The sequence below is a fragment of the Zychaea mexicana genome, assembly GCF_025766255.1.
Source record: "Zychaea mexicana strain RSA 1403 chromosome Unknown BDB00scaffold_133, whole genome shotgun sequence".
NCBI lineage: Eukaryota > Fungi > Mucoromycota > Mucoromycetes > Mucorales > Lichtheimiaceae > Zychaea > Zychaea mexicana.
Window position 1 is genome coordinate 89,483 of NW_026516796.1, and position 21,937 is coordinate 111,419.

At 41.9% G+C, this 21,937-nt stretch overlaps 6 protein-coding genes across 6 annotated transcripts; 3 read left to right on the forward strand and 3 right to left on the reverse strand.

The window, feature by feature from the left end:
• Positions 1–1,348: 1,348 nt before the first annotated feature.
• On the forward strand, positions 1,349–2,884 carry BDB00DRAFT_852987 (uncharacterized protein). The gene is made up of 3 exons (XM_053125596.1): positions 1,349–1,730; positions 1,843–2,064; positions 2,276–2,884. The coding sequence occupies exons 1-3, from the start codon at positions 1,569–1,571 to the stop codon at positions 2,720–2,722; spliced, it is 831 nt and encodes a 276-aa protein (XP_052973897.1). The 5' UTR covers positions 1,349–1,568; the 3' UTR covers positions 2,723–2,884.
• Positions 2,885–8,506: 5,622 nt separating this feature from the next.
• BDB00DRAFT_853008 (uncharacterized protein) lies at positions 8,507–8,791 on the reverse strand (the record flags this gene model as incomplete). Its single annotated transcript, XM_053125597.1, has 1 exon — positions 8,507–8,791. A coding segment is annotated over exon 1 (176 nt), but the record flags the coding sequence as incomplete, so codon positions are not given.
• A 6,358-nt stretch (positions 8,792–15,149) lies between these two features.
• Positions 15,150–15,441, reverse strand: BDB00DRAFT_853052 (uncharacterized protein; the record flags this gene model as incomplete). Its single annotated transcript, XM_053125598.1, is given in 2 exon segments — positions 15,150–15,406; positions 15,417–15,441. Coding segments are annotated over 2 exon segments (214 nt in total), but the record flags the coding sequence as incomplete, so codon positions are not given.
• Positions 15,442–15,634: 193 nt separating this feature from the next.
• Positions 15,635–16,172, forward strand: BDB00DRAFT_853056 (uncharacterized protein; the record flags this gene model as incomplete). The annotated part of the gene is made up of 1 exon (XM_053125599.1): positions 15,635–16,172. A coding segment is annotated over exon 1 (254 nt), but the record flags the coding sequence as incomplete, so codon positions are not given.
• On the forward strand, positions 16,095–17,092 carry BDB00DRAFT_792551 (uncharacterized protein; the record flags this gene model as incomplete). The annotated part of the gene is made up of 2 exons (XM_053121128.1): positions 16,095–16,223; positions 16,805–17,092. The coding sequence occupies 2 exons, from the start codon at positions 16,095–16,097 to the stop codon at positions 17,090–17,092; spliced, it is 417 nt and encodes a 138-aa protein (XP_052973901.1).
• Positions 17,093–19,669: 2,577 nt separating this feature from the next.
• BDB00DRAFT_853066 (uncharacterized protein) lies at positions 19,670–20,088 on the reverse strand (the record flags this gene model as incomplete). Its single annotated transcript, XM_053125600.1, has 1 exon — positions 19,670–20,088. A coding segment is annotated over exon 1 (163 nt), but the record flags the coding sequence as incomplete, so codon positions are not given.
• Positions 20,089–21,937: the final 1,849 nt, after the last annotated feature.

Sequence of the window (21,937 nt, forward strand, 5' to 3'; positions counted from 1 at the left end):
CGAGCTGGTCCTCAATGATATCACTCCAGCAAAGCCCTTCTGTCTCCTGTGCTCCCTCTGTCACCGCTTCCACCGCAGCATCATTGCCAGCTCACGTTTGATACCCTCTCACCGAAACATTAGAACCTAACTTTACTTCTATGAATTATGTTGTAGACTCAAGAAAAACTCCAGAAATCTTTCTGAAAAGTAAAAATCTCATCTGTGTCATTTGTTCTCTGCATGTGGATGCAAACAAAGCTAATATGTAACATTGCTTGGCACCGTGCAAACTAACAAGACAAGAGTATCAATTCTTCATCTTATACATAATAAAATCGCGTACTTTGAGGCTATATGCTACACTTGCCCCTCCCCTCCTCTTTTATTTTTTTTTAAAAAAGGCGCCTTGTATGGTACAATATCTGGATCATTTTCCTCTGAGCTTGTAATGTTTGTAAAGAAAGCATCCGAGCGATACGGGAGCTTAGCAGAGTGCTCAATGGATGAGACAGCATGAATTGTTGGTAAATTAAACAAAAGTGACAGTGGTTATTGCGAATTTCTCTTACCAAATTTTATGATTGCACAGTGATTAGGCATTTGACCGTAGTGTAAGTACAAGCTCAACAAATCATAGTACTTGTTTGGATTGTTCTGGGAGTACAACGAAAGTCTGATGTATGCTAAAGAGCATAACAGTTTCCGGATCTAGATTTTTCATGCACAATTGCTAAAAGACAACATTCATGTATGGTCATCAAAAGATAAAGAGAACAGAGCTCTTGTGTGTAACTACTACCTACTACAGCTCAGGAATGCTTCCCTATGTCATTGTGACAAATAACAAAGGCTCATCTCATCATGACTGAATATGTGCAATATGGTGGTTATCGAGATCGGTCACATTATCAAACCAACTGATATATCACATATTATGTAGCACAGAGATTCAATGCATGTCAGTTTCTGAGTGCGGAGAGAATGGATATCTGACAAAGGTGGTAAAGCCTTATCCTAGACGAACATGATATTGTGAGGCTTCACAGAATGTACATGTGTTTTATCGTACATCTGCTGCTTTTTTTTTTCTCCAAGAAATACATCCATGAGCATACAGTACATAGAACAAGTTATCACCCTTCATACAAAATAGATAGCAGCAAAGCTAATGGGCGTTTTTATTAATGCCAAGTTGTACTCAATTTTTCCCATCTCTTTCGGTAAGCAGTACAGTGTATTTCTCGTATATTCTATAGTCGTGAGAGCAGCTGCTGGCGCCTCTTTTTAATAGGCATTATGTTACTTTGATTACGGCGTTTGAAACGAAGAGTAAAAATCACTATTTATTGTTGCATGATAACGTGCACAGCAATGACAATCGGTTTCAGTCAGGAAGTCATCATGATTGTATTACTACGTAGTAAACGCTCCTTGTCGCATGATAAATAGAACAGCAGCGCAAGAAATAAATGTTTTCAAGCTGTCTTTCACCCACGCAATCTTTTCTTTCTTCAATAACTCTCAACACATCTATTTTTTTTCCTTTCCACCGTGCCTCCTGTTTATAACTGGGTTCTCTTACACTGATGTCTCAACAAACAAGCAGAATAGTTTGGGACGAAAACGACACGAACACCGTGATCAAGGCAAAGAATGACAACCCGGACTTGTCTTGGGAAGAAATCTCAGCCTTAATTGACGACCGTCATAACGCTGACAGATGTCGCAAGATGTTCCTTCCTGTTGCGGTGAGTACGAGAAGACAGCAGTTATCTTCTTTGCTTCTTTCCTGTTTTGCTGGTGCTTTTTATATGGTGCTGTTGTTGCTTATCGTCTCATACATGACCATTCTTTTCATAGCCCAAGCTTTCACACCAAATTCCAGTATGGTACCGCCGCGTCGTGTGCAAATGGCTCAGACGCGATCCGCCAACTTCGTATGAAGAAGTTGCAGCAGGTATTCCCGGCAACTTTTCTCCAGAAGACATTGAAATTTTCTGGCAGTACTATGCCACTGACAAGGAGAAGGCTCGTGGTACTCGTGAAGCCGTTTCTGAAGGCGTGCAGACCGGAAGAATCAATGTATGTAGCAAATACTCCTCTTTTATTTTACCGAAAGATGATGCGTGTGTGAGTTGTCATTGGTGCGGGAAAGTCAAGATTTTGTGTGTGTGCTGGCTGGGGAGTGGGTGAGGTGGGGCAGGATGGGTGCTGATGTGTTGTCAGAAAAGGAGATAAAAGATAGTGATTGAACAAAAGAAAAATTATGCAATGCTGATGATGGTGTTCACAGATCCGCGCACTACGTGGTATTGGCACGACGAAGGCAGGTGACACCACCAAAGCTGACAAGCCAGAGGCGCAGATTCCCAAGAAGCCAGAAGAACGTGGTGCGCAAAAAACCGCGAAAACAGGGCTCGACCATGTTGAACAAGGTCCCAGTAAGCCGCAGAAGCCGGAGCCACGAAGAGGAGGATATGTCCGGCCGAGAACTGGCAAGTTTCGTTTCTGGTCGGAAGAGGAGGAAAACACACTGATTGAAGGTGTGGACACGGGTGTCCCAATGGCCGAGATCGCCCGAAATGTGGAGCGCTCCGAAACTGCCTGCAGAGCCAAATTGCGTCGCATGGGTCAAGGAGTGCTGCCACCGCCAAAGCGTCAGAAAACTGACATGGGTGCCGTCCCTCGTCGTTACGATACCCGCTCCAGCGCTGCCAAGCCTAAGGACAAGGAAGCCTAGGTGGCTCTCCCAATTGTTCTTACTTCTCGCTCCTTCTTTGCTCATATCCTTCTGCGAATACCTTCCATTTGTACCACAATAACAACAAAAAACACCTTTTTGTGAATACTTTCTTCCACCACCCAGAAATTTGCATTAAAAATTGATATCATACAAACTTGCTGTAAACACGTTTTCGCTTTGTTGCTTATAGTATACGCTGCGTTCTTCTATTATCAACAGTTGATGCATGTTTCTCATAACGCAATGATGCGACTATATATCATCTTGAGTCTATGTCTTTCCTTTTTCAACCCCGAGATTGATTAATCATACATACGCCAGGATGTTTCATTTCTACATTGCAGTAGGATAATTAGTTTGACATTCTTTCACATACTCTTTCGTATACACTTGAATGTAAGATTATCAATGACTAATGCTAGAGTCCCTATCAATATGCTCTTCTCTTTTCTATCTGTTTTAATGTGTCCATACAGAAGCGGAAGAATTTATCATACTGTATCCAATGTTGTCACTTAGTGGGAACCTGTTGTTGTCGCTTGCGATCTTTTTGTAGAGAAATTATTCTAGAATAAACCACGTGAAAAAAGAAACAAAAGATTGAATGTCCTATATTAAGCCTTCAACCCAGAAAAGATGAAAATATCTATGGTATGCAAAAACCAATCATACCTATCAGCTATCACATATACGATCACTGTTTTCCTCTCCTACAAAAATAGTAAATATATTTACACGTGTTGCTGTATACCAGACGCGCCTTTTGTTTCCTATACTTGATCATTCCTCTGACTGCCAAAATCTGCTATCATGTAGCCATGAATACTGGTTCCAGCTGAAAGCGTCTGTCCAGTGGACAGTCGAGCAAGAGACAAACAAGGCTTGGTTATTAATTTCTGCTGTGTCGTTGCAATACAAGCTGCTGCCGATTCTATTCTTGTTGCTGTTGTCCACGTACAAGTGTTCGAGGAACATACTGTAACGAGAATAGCGTAACGAGTCCAAAATTTGACATTTGAACTAGATTTGAAGCTGGTCAAGCGTGTGCAGCATGTGGACAGCTTACCCACCAGAGCAATGTTCTTAAAGGATGGTCATTTTGAGCCAGGTGATTCAAGCAAAATAGAGCAAATTACTAGGGTAGCATTCTTCTGGTATTTACGTCTTAATAACTTGATTTTCTACGTGCTTTCGTTGCTGTAGTTGTTAAGATTTATCAGGATTGGTTCGCGGATTGGGCGATGCCTAACCTTTTTCTCTTTTGTCGGAAGGCCTGAAAGAAATTTTGGTTTACCTTGCGAGTGGAAGAGCGAAAGCATGGTAAGTTCGATTGCGCATGCACCTCTCCAGTAAATCGTGACCTGCGCCCACCTCTTGATCCTGTACTCCCTGTGACCGCTTGCTGAGTCCTGGAAATGACTCGATAAACCGACCACCGGCCGCGCATAGACGTTAGGTTCGGGGCACGGGTCGGCAACACGTAGAGACTATGCAGTGGAGCGCGGCAACAACTAAACGCGATGACTGTCAGGGTCATGCCGCCGTAGCAGGCAGCCATACGGGATTGGGCAGTATGGTGAGGTCACGTACACGGATAAGAGGAGGCGTCACAGAGAACGGTTAGTGCAAAATATACACAAGAAAACGTCTGAAGAGCGAGCGAGGGGATAATTGCATCTATGATAGGTTCTGGAGCCCAGACGAAAGTGGAGGTTCTCCCAGCAATGGGAGGGTAGGGTAGGGGCCGCGACGATCTGTTCTGGAAATACGTGGTGAGTGATTGATTCAATTGTTGTTTGCTTTTACTATATACTCCAAGTATGGCTTTCTCTAACTTCTTTCTTTGATAGTCCTTTGGCTTGTCTGCAAATAATGCTTGTACCAACTATATATTGACGGAATGTTCTATTACCTGATGATATATTCATACAAAATAAAAGACCAAGAGTCATCCTCGTATCATAATGATGTCTTTAAGTTAATTTTCTAAATCGTCTCAATTAAAGTGTATACTTATACTAGCCACGCGAACACGATATCCTGCCGCCAGCACACGACATCGTCTCTCTGAAGGAGTCGTAAGAATTCTTTGCCAAGTACGACATGTCTTCTTCTCCTACATGGATTAGGATTAAGGAAGTAGATGTCGTTGGGTGAAGCGTACACTATATACAACATATAGGTAATTTCATCACGCAGCAATATTATGAGCCATAAAAATCATGTACATCAATGGAAAATAAAACAGACGACCACTTCCATGGTATGATCACTACGAAAAGACTTTACGGAAGGCAGATGGGAGGGTAGTTTGCATTTGGAGTGTTGTGTCGAACATGATAAATAACACATATCATATCCTTTGAGCCGTCATTAAAGATTGCTGTGATTTCCCTTATAACCTCACATGTGCGGACATCTCCTCATCCAGACAGATCTTGATGCTACACGGATTAGCTATGCTCAGGAAGAAGCTGTCATAATATAGATCATGTAATTCACATTAGCTACTATCTGAGACGTTTACTCGGATGAGCTCAATGAATATGTTCAATGCACATGCTGGTGAGTACTTTTGTTATCATGATAACCCGGTTTTAGATCCCATCGGGTCTCGTTGACTTATTCTGTCTCTTTTAACTGCTGAGCAATTGTTTAGACCTACGCAATGTCTATTTCGAGTATATAGATAACATGGACTTTATAGCGCCGGATTGACCAAGGCGGACATACACACGAGAAAAAACTTGGGATACATACACTGTGCTATGGAAAACAAATTTCAGCAATCTGTTTGACAAGCACGTTTTCCTCGGGGCTGAATCGTGCTTGTCGTACACACGATTTTACAGCACCAGTACTTTGCGAATGCAGTCATCAGCAGTTTGTGATGCTTCAACGGACTCATAAATCTTGGAAACGTATCAGTGTTTCGACCACCATCATCTCCATCACAACAACAACAACAACAACAACCGCAGCAGCAGCAGCAGCAACGCTGGTGAGCAAGAACAGGATTAGAAAGAGCGAGCAACAATAACACCCGCATCTCAGACAGTAGAGCTCGCACAACATAGTGCTGAGCCTTTCGACGTGAATGTCTGATTAGCAGAGGGTTTCGGCATTTCGTCGAACTGATTTTCTTTTTCTTTTTTAATGTCTTATCTTATGGTCGACGGAAGAGTATTGCGCTGTTTGCTGTAATGGAGAGATCATCAACAGGGTTGAGCAGCCCGCAGCGGCACTGTAACCTGACAACAGCTCAAAGCTAAGATTCCCGATTTTTGTGTGAAATTCAAAGAGGTGTGAGAATTGACGGATCCTGCATTTACGTAAACCGTCAACTCCTATGTATTAAGTACATAAAAATAAGCACTGGCTATGGTGTGCTTGCATTTCGGTAGAATACCTTCGCCATAGATTTTATTATACTATAAAAGAGAATACAGAGCGCAAACACATATATAAATACACTGTGGTAAAACACATCATTACACTACCTAAATCATCATCGGAATAAGGTACTCGGCTAAAAATCAAGCAAAAGCATACACAGCAATTACCATGGCAATAAGCTAAGCACTGTCGCATAGAGACAATCCAACCGAGTTGTGTAAAGCACGTAAACATTATACTCGGATGATCCAGCATATGTAAGGCTATTATAACCCGATATGGACTACGCGATATGATGCATAGACGTATGTCATTTGTGATCTCTTAATCTCTTATACGATTATTTACCAAGAAAAGGGAGCCGATGATGCACTCAGAACGGAAGTTTTGTCACCACAAGTTATATTGACGAATTCAAATCAGAAAAAAGGAAAAGTATCTGGGGTATGATAGCGGATAGTGTTATGCAAGTTGTTTATATGATATCTTATCACCAGCATGACTGAGCGTGTATTGGATTGGGTTGGAGTAAATGTGTGCTGAACGCCGTAGCCAGCGTCTTCTCATACGAGTATATGCCCTCAGCGATGCGATGAGGATGTGGGCAGCTTTAAACAAATTGTCAAATTATAGACCAGCATGGCTGTTTTCGGTTAATCAAGGGGTTGAAAGGGGCGTGGCGAGCGAAACAAACCATTAAACTGGTTCTCTCAGCTTAGAACAGCTTGCCTTAAGCGCCGTTGTTGCTGGAGTCCATACCCTCCCAACAATTCTTTCCTTTCGATTATTTCGCGAGCAGAACTACGCGACCACAGAAATGTAAAAAAAGGAAAGGTGCAAAGTGCATCCAAAGTGTGATAAAGCGCGTTGTGATCGTTTACTGTCGTCTGTCATTGTTCCCCGCTTTGTTTAGCACGGAGCTGTGGTGGGCAAAAAAAAATAAGGAACTTGTCGTGCGCTACAAAAAAAAAAAAAAGCGGTAAAATGTTTATAAGAAGAGTGCGAGAAGAGAAAGATTTGTTTATTGTGTTTATCATTTTCTTATTTGTGTGTAATAAATAATAAGTAATAATAATAAAAAGTTCGTTTTAATTATCCCAACATATACCGTTGGCATCACATGCACCCGAAGGTGCACGATCGGCCGGAGTATATGACCACATTCCCACTGGTATGTATTGCAAATTTCTTCAGGGCGGACCACTGAATCTGCCGATCATCAGAAGAATTATGACAATAGCCAGCACAAGCAATGACCCGATCATGGCACAGAGCAGTGCATCTGTACTACAGACCAAAGCTGTACCAAAACGAACTGAAGAGAAGAGAAAAAAGAAATCGCTTTATATATAGGCAGCCAGGGGGACCACGGGAAAAAGGCTGAGACCAGGACCGACAGAGGCAAGACCAGGACCAAGGGAAGAGCCAGAGCGAGGGGAAGACCAGAACCAAGGGAAGAGCCAAGAGAAAGACCAGGAGGATCCAAGGGAGTGAAGGGAAAAGAAAAGTGAAGGAAAGAAAGAGTGAAGAGAAAAAAATCAAAATGCCCTGGCGTATTTATGTATTTTTTTTTTGGTTGTAAAAAAACACGTCCAGGCCCGTGCTAACAATACAGGCAGCAATAGCAACACGATCACACTTTTTTTTGTTACTTTCACACTTTTTTTGTTACTTTCTGTGGTCGCGTAGTCGTGTTTGCGAAATTAATCGTAACGAAAAAAAATGTTCGGAGGGTACGTGCCGAAAAACTGGTTTTTTTAAACTAAAATAGGTAAGAACACCCCTCCCCCCACCATCAACAGGCCCGTGCTAACAATACAGGGAACAATGGCAGCAATAGTAATACGATCACAACACTTTAACACTTTTTTTTTGTTACTTCCTGTGGTCGCGTAGTCGTGCTCGCGAAAATAATCGAAAAGAAGAAAAAAATTGTTCTGAGGCTACGAGCCCACCATCCTGTTTTTTTTTGTTTTCTTTTTTTCTTATACTTGATACTTGATTAAGAGTGCGTCTTTTGTTTGTTACACACGCCACCACATCGCACCATGGTTAATCCAACAACGGCCGAGACTTTCTACAATGGCTCACTTATCCCATCAGGAAGCTGGATACGACATTCAGCACATACTTACTCCAAACCAAAAATGATGATATTTCGCCAACACCTTGCGCGAATATATCGTTATCATCCGAAGCTATTGTTCACCGGCCAATATCGACGCGGTATAAATCCAAAAATAATCTCGTATTCAACATAAGCAACATTGACGGTAGACACTGTACCGAGACCCTTTGATCCCTGGCTTGAGCTTGGCGCTAACCAAAACTAGTACACGCCCAATCATTCTGATCATAAGTATTTTTTTTATGGTCTGGAGGCAAAACTTATTCCCAACAGAGTGTCCAGAGGAGTGACGGACTATTGGATGTGAATACATGTATGAGAAAATGAGGAACAGAGAAGTGACGGAAAAGAGAAACCTATTTATATGTGCGGTGATAGATGGCAGTGGCATGAGCAGCTACTGCCTGCGGAATGAAAGGGTGGCCTTCGAATATGAAAAACCAATGTGCTGACCAGATCGCTTGAACGATGGCGATGCATAGAAGAGTGGTTTTGGGTTGGGAGCAAAAGCGACGTGCGAAGACAGCAGTCTTCATCGCATGTGCGATAGCCGGCAGGCGTGGATCGGCACAGTGAAACGGTGCCCGAACCAGCTGATGATAAGTATTGATTAGCTTGCATAACACTATCCGCTATCATCGCCCATCCGCTCGTTTCCACCTGCCACTGCCAGGTGCTTTTTTTTTTTGTGACAAGACATTAATTCCAAGTGCATCATAAGCAGACCTTCTCTTTCTAAATTATCGTAAAGGATATCAAGAGATCACTAACGACATACGCCTATGCATCATATTGCGTCAGTCCATACAGTATCGGCTTATAGCCGCCCCTCGTTGTACAGGTGTAAGATCTTCCACATTCATGATATAATGGCAGTCGTACTGCTACTGCTTACATAAGCTGGATAATCCGAATTTAGTAAGGGCAAGATTTCAAGGGTCGCGCATAAACGTGTCAGCATCGTAAATGTCGACAGCAAAAAACTTTCAATGTTCATTGACGCAGCATAAAACGCTTAATAGCGTGTATTATATATTCTGCTCTTTTGACAGTTACTTAACAAATAATAAACACATTGTGGATTACTACTCGTTTCTGCTAACGCTGTTGTTCGTGAACAGGCGTGTATCCATTACTGAAAGGTGCTGTAAACCGCGAGGGCGTTCGATGCATTCTCAATACGCGTGAATATCAGTTTTTAACCTGCTGCCAACAGCATTTTTTTCGTTAAAACGCTCAGAATCGATCCACCAGAGTTGAAACATTATAATAGTTGACTCCTTTTTTGTATTACTGGCCTGCCTATCACTTTACTGCGAATTGATCATTCACTATCATTTTGAATAAAAAATTTTCTTTGAGAAGTCTATGAAAAGGGGACAATCTGATACGCCTAGAAGAAATCATATGATGGCAATGTAAAAAGCTTCGCTATCTAAGCTCCGTTGTAGTGTATTGGGCAACATGTCCGCTAATAACTTACACTGCCGAAGAAAACAATCATCAAACGTTATTAAACGATACAAGGCATTTAAATGGATTTCGTTGCAAAAGAAGATCATTAAAATATCGCACATTGGAGAAAACCAAAATGCGAAACTAGGTCGACTAACACGCATCAACTACAACACTTATTTGCCATGGTGGTGATCATTGCGTTACTTTAATTATCGAGAACAAAAGTAAAAGATCCAAGCAAGACCGTGATCCGACAAACGATCAAGATCTAAGCAATTCTTCCAACCACCTTGCGTTTCTCGGGGAGCGTTCAGCTTTTCCGGAGCATACACGTTGCGCTTCTATATATTTAGTCTTCAGCCTTCAACTTTCCAGGAATTGTTCAATATCAGTACATTAAAATGCGCCACGATTTGAGACGAACAGCTTATACAAGATGGTGAAATAGTCAAGTAATTTGGTTGTTGACGTCATGCATACAAACAATGACTTCTCATGCTCGAGCAAGGGTCTAAAAAATTAGACACTCTTACAAGCGAGTCAGTCACATCTCTCGATTATGAATCTATGCATAAGCATTTTTGCATTTGACTTGTTTATATCTGAGAGCATTGACGTTGTGACCATATAGTTTGGGACCAGAGTTTTAGTAAGAATGTTATCAGCGTAAAAGAAATAAGAAGAGAAAGTGGTGGCACGAACATGTTGTTGAAAAAATGATCCGGATAGCGACTGCCATTTCTCCTTCTTCTCGACCATCATCCTTCAAGAGTAAAAGCATTCTTGTAGTTTCGCAGCTCTATGAATCTATGCGGTCTATTAACAAGTGCTCTCGTATCTGGAAGAAAAATATACCTTTGTTTTACGCCGCCATTTCTGTGGCTGCTTACAAATGAGAATACAGCCGTAAGCGGAGGAGATGAGATGGCTCGGTTGTTACGCGCTTAATACAATTTACTGATGAAGAATCATATATGCGTAAGTAAAATCACGCGTATAATGATATTATTGCATCGTTTACTCACACATTCTTTAAAACCTCGTGCCACGCCAACTCTTACCAACAAAAGTAAGCTGACTGATGCAATTGGCAATCTGCATTGTATATGTGTATATGTGTATAGCACGATGTGCCACATAAATTATTTATGCAGGTTACGCGACAGAGATAATGCGAGGATGATAACTAAAATGATAAAAGGGTCATTCTTCGCCTGTAAGCGCGAGGGAGAAGTAACGCAAGCTCAATCGCCATTGACAAGGTGGAATCCGTTTACGAAAAACGAATGGTCAAGAGGAAAGTGGTACTTTTTGAAACCGGAGAATAGCGGGAAAAAAGGCATCCTACTTGCAATACCAGCGCGTTATAAAATATCGTATAAACCTTTTTGAACCAAGCTTTGACAACGCGAATCCGCAGCAGTCGGTCAGGTCAAGCTTGACTTGAAGTCAAGCGTGTCTCAATTGCTGCCGTTGATGGCCATTTGTTTCAAACGAATCGTGCATCGCAGAACTGAAAAACACGGATGCCAACCTCGTTTCTTTCTTTTAAGAACAATAGCAGGGTCTGTGCGTAGAGAGCACGGTGTCAAAGAGCTGCCACCGCTTTATATGCACTTATAAAAGATCCTAAATCTCAATCAGTACATTCACAAACAAAGTACAAAAGTACATCACAAGGTCGATCAGTACGCGAGAGATTTTCTTTGTGAAATGGGACGTCATTACCCAACGAAAGATTAACTTTCCGTTATAATAATAATCGAACATAGAAAGCTTCTCTTGTTGATTATTATCTTTTTGTCATTTTCTTATTGTATTTTAAAGAGAAACCCTCTTTTCTAGGAAGTTCCAATAGAAAAAGAGGGGAAAAACTCCTGCTGTCTCTTTTTTCCAGGAAAACAACAAAACCTGATCGAAGACGCAGGTAGTGAATGGTCGCTACGCAATGAGAGACCTTCGCCATTCACTAGTGGCGCCCGTGCCGTGTGTGCCCACAACGTCAACTAAGCACAAAGACGCCTCAAGGTTGTTGTATTACGTTGATGCAGCCCTAGGGCATGCTTCCAACAACCTTGCTACCGTTGAAGCATCTTTCGGGTTAAAACATCCACCTCGACTCGGCAGATAGCTTTCCAAGTCAAGGATTCACACAACACTTTGCGCTTCATAAAGTTTGTGTAAATGGAACTGGAGAAGAAAAAAAAATGGGAGGGGTGGGGGGGTTTTGGTATTCTTATCCAGACAATTTTTTGCCGTCACGCTCGGGTCTTCAATGAAATCCATCATGTTGATTGGCTCTCATTTGTAAGACTCTGGTTGGCTCATTTTATGGACCGCTTATATCATATGACGCAACTTGGCCCAAAAGCAAAGGGAAGGCGAAGGAGATGTGTAAGTGATAGTCGTCGTGAAGAAGTCAAATACGCTACAGCAGCAGTGATCGACATGCTATGTATGTTTCACCATGCCGATGTACCCTCCGATACTGTCGCCGCTTATTTTGGAAAGAAGTCAGTGCACGCACCCGGCCTCCGCGTCAAATACAGGTACGTTTCGAATGCCAACTTGTTCAATGAGTACGCAAGAAAAAAAAAGATGCGACTGAACAACTCAATTAGAAATGACAAGGAAGAAAGACAGAATGCCAACGATGATTAAGAACAACGGATGAGTGCTCGTGTGCGATCTGGGAAGCAGTAACTACTGCTGAATTTCCAAGGACTCGTATCATTTGCCCTGGCGGACCAAATATCTACAAGTGATAATGTGGATTTTGTTCGACCCATGGAGTATTCTGCTGAAAGTTCGCTCGACGCAATTCCATTCCACTTTTTTATAGGTTGCTGACTTGTATCTTTGCCTATTCAAATATAAAAAAATATCTCTTGTAACACAGTCAGTATTAGCATAGCAAAGTCGTCGTCACTTTTATTTCAACAACACAAACTCACTTCTCAACGTCTGTTAGTGAAGATACTGTTTAACGAGATTTCGAAGCAAACTTTGTTCTTGCTGCAATGGCAAATGATTGCTGGATTTTACTAAATCGTTTGGAAAGGCGGAAAGGACACTGCTTAGAAAGTTTGAGTCGCGTCTCAAGCTTTTGAATGGAATTACAGCTCAGCAAAACAAATAATAACTAGAGCAAGTACCATTATTGGCAATCACGACCTTTAGTATTATCTCTCGAATACAGGTACATACACATCAGCACACAAGAAGTATAGAATATCCTAGAATTACTGTAAACAATCCAAAATAAGTGGTGGAGAAGAAGAAGACGATAGTCCCATATACATCCAAGCTCATCATTTGGAAACTTTAAACCCGAAACCAGACTAAACCCAGACCAGGACTTGCGCGTTCGCCTAAACCTGCTCACTCACTGGCGTTCGCTGCCAGGCCCCACAATTCGTTGCGAGCTACTCGCCCTTCTTTTCAACCTATTGAGTGACTTAATTCATCACTATGTCCTATATTTATTAGTAACGTAGCTGCTTGATATCATGACAATGCAGTAAGATATTTTGGATCGCGTGGGCAATGTATTAGGAAGAAGCCTGCATACCAGCGAAAATGCTGCTGTTTCCTTTTTTTTTCACAAACATCATCCTATCTTCAACTTGAGAATCCAGTGTCTCTTACACAGAAAGTACACAGACCGGTCTTTTTTATTCCATTGCAATCAAATAGCGTTATCCCTTCATTACTATAGCAACAGCAGAAATAGTAAAGATGACATACCGATTAATTTTGTCTAGATAGTCTGCTGGATCGAAGCCTGGATGTGTGCAGTAAATGTTATGAGTAGGATTGCCTGTTTCCTTTTGGTCCTGAGAAATGGGTTCCAAAGTGATTGGTGCTGTTGCTGTTCGGTGTTATGGGATGATATATACATCTTTACTTGAATGTTGATAAATTGCACCAACGTCATAATCAAAAAATTAGCGCTGGATACCGTCTTTGTTTTTATGGTGCTGTGTAACCCTTCTTTTCTTCACGTGATGGAAGAAAATATATCGGCTGGCATAGAACATATTCAAACGAGTTCGTCTGTATTTGCAGTGGTGTTGCTAATATTAAAAAATGCCGATTTTGACAGCGATTGACTGACCACTGACAATTGTGTAAAATGTGTGTTGTATATTCGTTCGTCAAAGTTTTTATACAAGTTCGAGTGCTGTGAGTACAATTGCCGCCTTAATGTGTCACTTTGGTATGATAAAAACGCGTGGTCAACAACTCTGTATATATTATATCGTTACAGACGAGATGATCTGCTAATCGTCGTCCAGAGAAATCGTTGTATGCAAACGTTCGTGAGAAGCACACGGTCTCAGTGACACCAGTAGAATGGTATGTTGAGTTGTCAGAGGTGCTTGTACGATCGATGGTGTGGAGCGTTCGTGATATTCATGCTTTTGTTTGGTAAAGAGGAAAAAGAGTAGAGATGTGCTGTTCTTTTTCAGCAGCACAGTCACTCAAAGACAGCACGATCATGGTTCACCGTCATATTCATATGTCGTTGTTCGACTATCCATATATACATGCTGGTAATCAAGCCAAGTTATAAAATAGAGATCCTTCTGTTTCTATTTCTTTTACCAGTGCTCTCACACAATCCGTCGTATCAGTAATCCGACAAAAGAACTGCCGTTCACAGCACATCTTCTAACCCGCTCAAAAAGTATTTTTTCTTTTTTAAATTGATCGTCTTTATTAAAGAATTCTATTCTTCTAGTCCAACACTGTTGCCTTCAGCAAACAAAGACCGGCACTCTGAAATATATATCCACATCACTCATCCACCACACCCATCCACAACCAGCATGCTCGACACAATTAAACTAAGCACAGCATACTCTGCCCAGCAATCACTCTTGACCACTTACCTGGATCCTCACACGAAGCAATGATACAAAGACGTAGTATCTACATTATAAGGACAGCCTCAAATTAGAAAATGGCTCAAGCTGATCCAGCAATACACATACATCAAAAAGTAAAGTACCTTATCACACCAACGGTCAATGGTCTTGCATCTGTTCCATAAACAAACAGAATAACCTGCCCATCCAAATTCCTCTGCCACCGTCGCCAATACCCACAATGCCTGCCGTCAACGATCGCGCGTGTACATGCACTTGTTCATCCTATCAATCATTCTTGCTTTTTAATAAAACAATCCACAAGTGCTGACCAGCTAATATAAAGGAAGATCTTAAATTAGAAAAACTTACCATGTGGATCATAATTTCGGCAAGCACAGCAGGAGCCTACAACGGAATCGCATGTGACAGAAAAAAGCAAGTTCATCCATGGAGAGCCACAGCAACCAACACAGTCTCAGCCTTGATCTTGATAAATCCAAAACGGCGGATGAAGGCATACAGCTTAAGCATACACAGGAAAGCTATGAGAAGAACAGGTCGTCCGTTGAAGCGGCAGAGCAGCATCCATGCACAGCATCTTTGGCAAGCACGGGAAAACCAAAAACAAGTCCGTCCAGCAAAGGGCCTTGGAAACAAAGACGCCAAGTAGAGCCACAAAATACGTCCGGCAGAGTTCAAGACACCCAAGGAAAAGAATTGTCTGTACAATGAGTAGAATATCCAACACGTCCAAGATCTTAGATGGCGAGATATTGCGAGATGAGCAAGTCAAGGTATACAACAGCCAAAAAAAAAAACCAGAGTGAGCGCGAATACGTATTGCAGGTAACAGAGCAACAAGGGCGCCATATACGAGAGCAGAATAGCGTCACTACAGATGGCAGCCAGCACGATTGACGGTAGTGACAGGAAAAAGCAACGTTCTGTTGACGGCAAGGACAGAGCACACGTAGCAAGTGAAGGTGCAAAGACGTAATGTTCGAATGGCGTAAAGCGAGATGGAGCTAGGTGACCAGATGGTTATGAAGGACGTCGAAAGAAGCAATGTTGAGCAATAGTAAACAACAAAAGAACTTTGGTAAAAAAAAAAAGGCAAAGTAGAAAGTAAAGTAGGAAAAAGAGGGAAGAAATGAAAAGCGTCACCCCTTGTTTCAAGTATTTATATCGTCCTGGGGCCCCGAGCCAGCAGAGCATTGGACCACTGGAAGAAGTGCTTTCCCACATGCAGTGGTGACCATGACAACCGCCCTTTTCATGCTTTCTTTCCTTACTGCTTGTGCTACGCTCTTCCTTTTCCATTCCTCCTTTTCCTTTTCGCTACTTCTTGTTTACGCTTTCACGCCGTCACTCCACTCGGCTAGTTCTTTCTTTTTTACTTGTGCTACGTTCTTTCCTTTTCGTTTCTGCGGTTCCCTTTTCGTCACCGCGGTTTCCTTTTCGTCATTCATCCAAACGGGTTTGTCATTGTCACTTTGCTTTACCCTGCTTAATAATGCCTGACATGGGTTTCTACGAAGGTCATTTAAAAGCATCGATCATGCACGTCCTCCGAAAAGACACAAGAGCAGTGCGCGCTATGAGCATTCGCAACGGATTATCTGTAGAAATGATAATCTGTAAAGTAACTGGTCCTGTCCTGTAAAACTCCCAAACATTTTGAACATCAACAACGACAGCAGCAATCCCATGTCTACGATTACGGTCACTTTCCCCCGAAACCACCCTCTCCTCAAGTCGAAATGCTACTGCTGTCTCCCCTGTCGCAACTGCCGACCAAAAAAAAAGACGAAAGGTGCTTAGTGGCGCAATGACGAGGATCAGCTCTTGGTCCAAGCCTGCCTTCTCGTCGACAAGGATGAAAAAGTTGACATCAACCAAGATTTTAAAAACCTTTTGGCAACGCGTTTTTGAAGAGTTTGAAAAAGGCGGCAATGACAAAAACCGCACCCCCGAAACTTGTCAAGGTCGTTGGAAATCATCAGCGCACAAATCGCGAGATATGCAGCGGCCCCGGCCTTTATCGAGAGAGGGCCACCAAAAGTGACGAGACCGATGGTGACAGGGTAGTCCTTTGCACAAGAATATGCATATTACAGATTCGAGAAGTTCCTTTAAGTTCCTATAATAGAAACAGCGCATAATCGAGAGGTACAACGGCAAAGTTGAAGCACGGTATAGGCCGTTCAAGATGGCTCTTGCTAGCCTCTGCTGAAGGATGAGCAGAAATTTGAGTTTATCAGCGACAAGGCCAACGAGGTCAGCGTGGATGGCGAGAAGGATGTGCGGCCCATTGGTAATAAGAAAGCCAAGGCTCTGAAGAGACGACACGCCGAAGACGACGATCTCGAGAGCCTGGCTGGTGAACAGGTGAAGCTCGCCCGTCTGGAGGTCGTCGAGGAAGGAAAGAGTAGGAGACTTTTGGAGAAATGCTGGAGGAGGCGCAAAAGGCGAATGAAGAGGCGCAACTGGCAAGGATTTGGATTCTCTTAGTCTTGCTCACGATGGTACTACGAGAAGAAGCAACAGGAGATCGTTAAAGAATGAGAGAAGAAGAGATGGAGAAGAATGTGGTGCAGGAAGGAGAGCCGGCAGACGGTTCGGAGGAAGAGAGAGATCGTTGACGAGGTCGTCGAAAGAACTTGGTGCATGGATATCTCCGATTCTTCATTTGGTATTAAATCAATACCATCAACGCCACATGTCTCCTCGTGAGTATTCAATATCGCGGCATCAAGCTCATCAGATATTAGCCTTTCAGCTTCTTCTGCAACATTTGATTGTTTCCTGTGAGACTAACTCCCAAAGCATCTCTGGCCCTTTGCATGGCAGTAAGCTGATCTACATCATAGAGTTTGCCGAGTTGATTCTTCCGATCTTTTTGATTCGCATCACGGTATTGCATGGCCCTGCAGTATCTTTGCTGCAGTGGTTCCTCGGTTAATAAGGCCAAAATATTAACGTTTGTTGTTGGGTTCAATTCTATTGTCTATGAACTTACCGATATTGAGGCGACGTTACTGTCTTTGTTTGATTTATCGAACTTGTTTGTTTCTGTTGGGGACATTCTTAATATATACAATGCGAACGTTAATAGCATTTGAAGCGGAATATGGATAGCAACCGGAGCACATTATTGAACAATTGTTGTGATTTAGTTGACTGAGAGCGTACAGTGGAAGGCTGTCATTCATTAATGCGCAATATTGGAAAATACGGCGGATTCGAATTTCATCAGTGCATCCGCATATCCGGATCGGGTGCGCATGGCCCTTATATCCGATCTGATGCGATACATGAAGAACGCTAGTGAAATCTTGAGGGAAATAACAGCAGTCATTAATGACGGAACAAAGAATGAGTGTTATCAGCCTTGTTGGATACAACAAGTAGACTGTCACGCTAGTTTAGAAAAACCATTTTCTCAACGCCAGTATAATGAGAAGATATAGGTTTTTCGTTTGTGTGAAGGCGGAAGGAGGGATAAAAGGTAGGACAGGAGAAAAAAGTAAGCATGTCGTGCTGCTGATACATGGAACCTGTCTGTGAGTCACATAAACCGACGTACATAACAAAGCGACTTGTGTACTAGCACGTTTTTTCCTGAAGCAAAAAAGTATACAGTGGTCCCCCAACATAGCAAATCGGCAAAAGTGTTGAAGCAGTGGAAAAACAGTAGAAGCGAAATTGTTTTGGAAGGATGTATAAACACAAACAAGAGAATTTTCCAGAAAAGCACCGGAAAAGGAAAATGTTCAATATCTTTGCGGATTTTCTTGTGGTTTTAGAAAAAAATGAGGTTGGATAAGTTACTAAGATGAAAATGAAGTACAAGAAGAGCAGAGCAAAGTTGACTTAGGAAGTTTGGAAAGTTGAGTGGGGCACTAAGTGAAAAGAATTGGGGGGGGGTATGACGTTATAGGCGGTGGTCAGGACGAAGCGGCAGAGGTTCGGCGTATGGCAAACAAAAGAGATCGTGTTTATAGCGAGGGTTATGAAGAAAGGCAACGGAGCTTTTATTTCGAGAGCGTGAATGTGTATGATGAGAGCTGACAGGGCGATAAGAGGATATGTAGCATGTAGCGGAAATAATACAGGAACGAGATCAGGACACCCGTTAATTTCCAACTTGAAATTCCCAAATGATAATTGTGAAAGTCAACGGATGCTAGGACACAATAGCTGTGTACGGATATTCGTTATCAAGACGCATCTTAATGCTACATAGATTACCAACGCTCATGAAGTTGTCACAATATAGGAATCGTAATTCGCATAGCCCATTATCCAATACATTTTCTGGCTGTATTGACTTTTTCCCACATACATAATAATAAAATATACACCGAAAGAAGAGACAATGGGAGACCAAGAAGCATTTGGTAAATCAGCGACTGCTTGCCGCCCAGTAGTATCACCGGAAATCAGAAAAATTATATACAGGGATAGGCATATCTCTGTTACTTATATCCTTTTGAATTATTCTATCATATAAAAGAACTTGAAGTCATAAGGAGAGGGATGAATATTTGTTTTCTATTGAAATATTCTATAAATATAAGATAAACGATAACTTGTTCATGAATATTAAACTAACTTTTTGGATTCCTTGACCTCCGATGGAGAGGAAGAGATTATACCTAGTCTCCCTTCTAAACTACGGAAGTTACGCGGGAAGCTTCAAGAAAAACTGTTTGCTAGACAAAGCTCTTTAGACAGCTTTCTTTTTTGTTTTTTATGATATTCGCTTTAATTCAACCGAAATTAATAATGTGCAGCGCTTTATTTATTTAAAGCATATATGGAGGAGCACTTTGTATTATAACGCGATTAACCCTGGATGATACATTGAAAGTGAAATAAACGGGGGTTTGAAATTTACCATGTTATTTTTACCGTTCCCAAAAATTTTGTTAACGGATGTGCAATGAAAGGGGGTATACTGTATTGTGATTATAAACAAGTTGGGTGGAAGAAGAGAGCCAAGGCTCAATGATTGAGAAAGGCATTAATGTCTAGAGGTCAACAACGTGTACAAGATTATTGGACAGACACAAAGAATTATTATTGTACGAAGAGTGAAATCATATTTTTATTCATGGAAAGAAAGAAGACAACTATGGAGAAACAAAGACTACAAGCAAATAAGGCCAGCAAGCGACATGAACAGACAGAAGCTAGCTAAATCAGAGGTACCAATGGCGCTTCCATGATATCGTCACGAGACATATAAAACAGAAGCCCAGCAACGAGCTTACATAGACCATCGTAAAGGCGAGCGACAGGGAACTGGCCAGCAACAGCTGTGTGTCCATGACAGCATAGGCACCGTGACAACCCGATAAGCATGACCACTTATAACATGGCAACAGTAATCAAGTTCTCCGATCAAGGTCAGCGCACCCTAGTCGAAGGTACTGGGTGCAAGTGCAGAACGACATCTACTTTGAATTCACAACGGGTATAGAGAACTTGGTACAGAGTTGGTCCTTGATGTACACAAACTTGTGAGTAAACCACCAATTATGTAGCGCTCAAATTCATTTTTAAACCAACTCAACTAATGATGCATATCAATACAAGTCATACTTGAATGGTGACGCGTTAAATGTCATTGCGGCTGAACAGAACAGCGAACCCAAGCAGCAACGTAATCTGTTTACCTGCGCCATACCGACGACCCTACTGCATGACTGTAATTAGATAGATATGCCAGCTGGAAGATCTGAAAAACGCTGTTGGCATGTAATATGAAGGACCGTGAATCTATCAACAACAGTGAGTGGCCGACTCTTCGCCATTGTGCTATCAACGTCTCAGTGCGCACATCCACAATAAGGGGCCCAAAAAAGCTTGAACACACCTTGAATTGGTTGACTACCACAGTACATGGTTGACGACGCCGGTCGGCTTAGGGTGTGTACGGACAGTCGTTTGACGTGATGACAACTGAGCGTCGTATAGAGCGGGTTTTCCACTCATCGAGTGTCAAAAAGATCTGACCCTACGATGATTGTGAAGGATGAAAAGAAAACAGTACGAAAGAATGGTGAAGAATGTAAAAAGAAAGATAAACGGAGAACAGAGAAGACATGGTAATTTAGGATGTAAACGCTGAGTCATTGTCTCTGATAGATTGCGGCATTTTCATCGAAACCTAATAGGGCCCATCTTTCGTAACAAGAACAGCAACATATCATCGGTTATCTATGACACTATGTGTGTGGTACTATATATTATTTATGTCGCGTGACAACAATCGATGCCAAGTATTTACCGTACTTGCACTTGATAAACAAACAACGGCCCCTTCAAACGCCACAAAAAAGATAGTTTGTACTGTGCCACCAGTCAAAAATCTGTCGTCCAGTCTTGCATAAACAAAATGAAACAGTGCGTGATCATAGTGCGACTGCAATTCGAAAACTTATTTTCTAAAAGAGAAGAGATTCTAAAAGAGAAGAGAAAGACAGTATATTTAGTTGGGGTATCCGGCTATCTAGCAGTGGGGAAAATCAAGACATAGCCAGTTCAGAATTGACCATAAACAAACCGTAGTCAACCGCGGAGTTGCCACTGCTCTTCGAAACAAGCCTTTAAAAACACAAACAAAAGTAAAACACCTCAACCATCAACGTTTCAACATAATAAACAAAGAACTTCTTATTCGAATGTAAACAAAAGCAACACGGTTAGAATCATAGGGATGAAAAATACAGGATGGCTCACCTTGTTTCATTGGTTGATAAACAGCTGGTGAAGGAAGCGGTTGTTTGTCAAAGCTCGGATGAAGTCCAAGGGAACTAGGTCGTGTGCCAAATGCGGAAAGGCTTCATATGAGCTTAAATGATTATCAGACATGTTGATAGTAAGTCCACCGAAGCCTCTGATAATAAATACACCGTAGTACTATCAGTAAACAATTGATGTGAAAGAATGTTCGCACAAGATTATAGTTGGTAACCTGGACAAGAGACACTTGTTCAATGAACGGCCATAATCCGATATGCGCCGACGACATTCATCCATAGCTCTATGTCGTTCGTATCACTTAAAGAAACTTGTAGCCGGCGACGGCCATTCTGTGATCTTATAAGCTACCATTATTCACAAAGAAAAAGGCGGCTGTTAAAGGTATCAACACCGCTACCTTGTAACAAATTATCTTATCAACAAAGACAAAAAATAAATCTGGAAGTGGTAGGTGGAAAGGAGGCAATGGCGGGTAAAAGCGGATAGTGTTAGGAATGCGATCCAATAAGAAGTGTAGAAAGAAAAAGCTTATCCCCAGGAAGACCGGTATCACGCGTTCAAGGGGCAACAGGCGGTGCGTGTATA

What these genes read in the sequence shown, in the direction of transcription:
- BDB00DRAFT_852987 (XM_053125596.1), top strand. Translation starts at nt 1,569, where the DNA reads ATGTCTCAACAAACAAGCAGAATAGTTTGGGACGAAAACGACACGAAC. An exon ending in AGATGTTCCTTCCTGTTGCG is followed by an intron (nt 1,731 to 1,842) that starts GTGAGTACGAGA and finishes TTCTTTTCATAG; the next exon opens with CCCAAGCTTTCACACCAAAT. An exon ending in TGCAGACCGGAAGAATCAAT is followed by an intron (nt 2,065 to 2,275) that starts GTATGTAGCAAA and finishes TGGTGTTCACAG; the next exon opens with ATCCGCGCACTACGTGGTAT.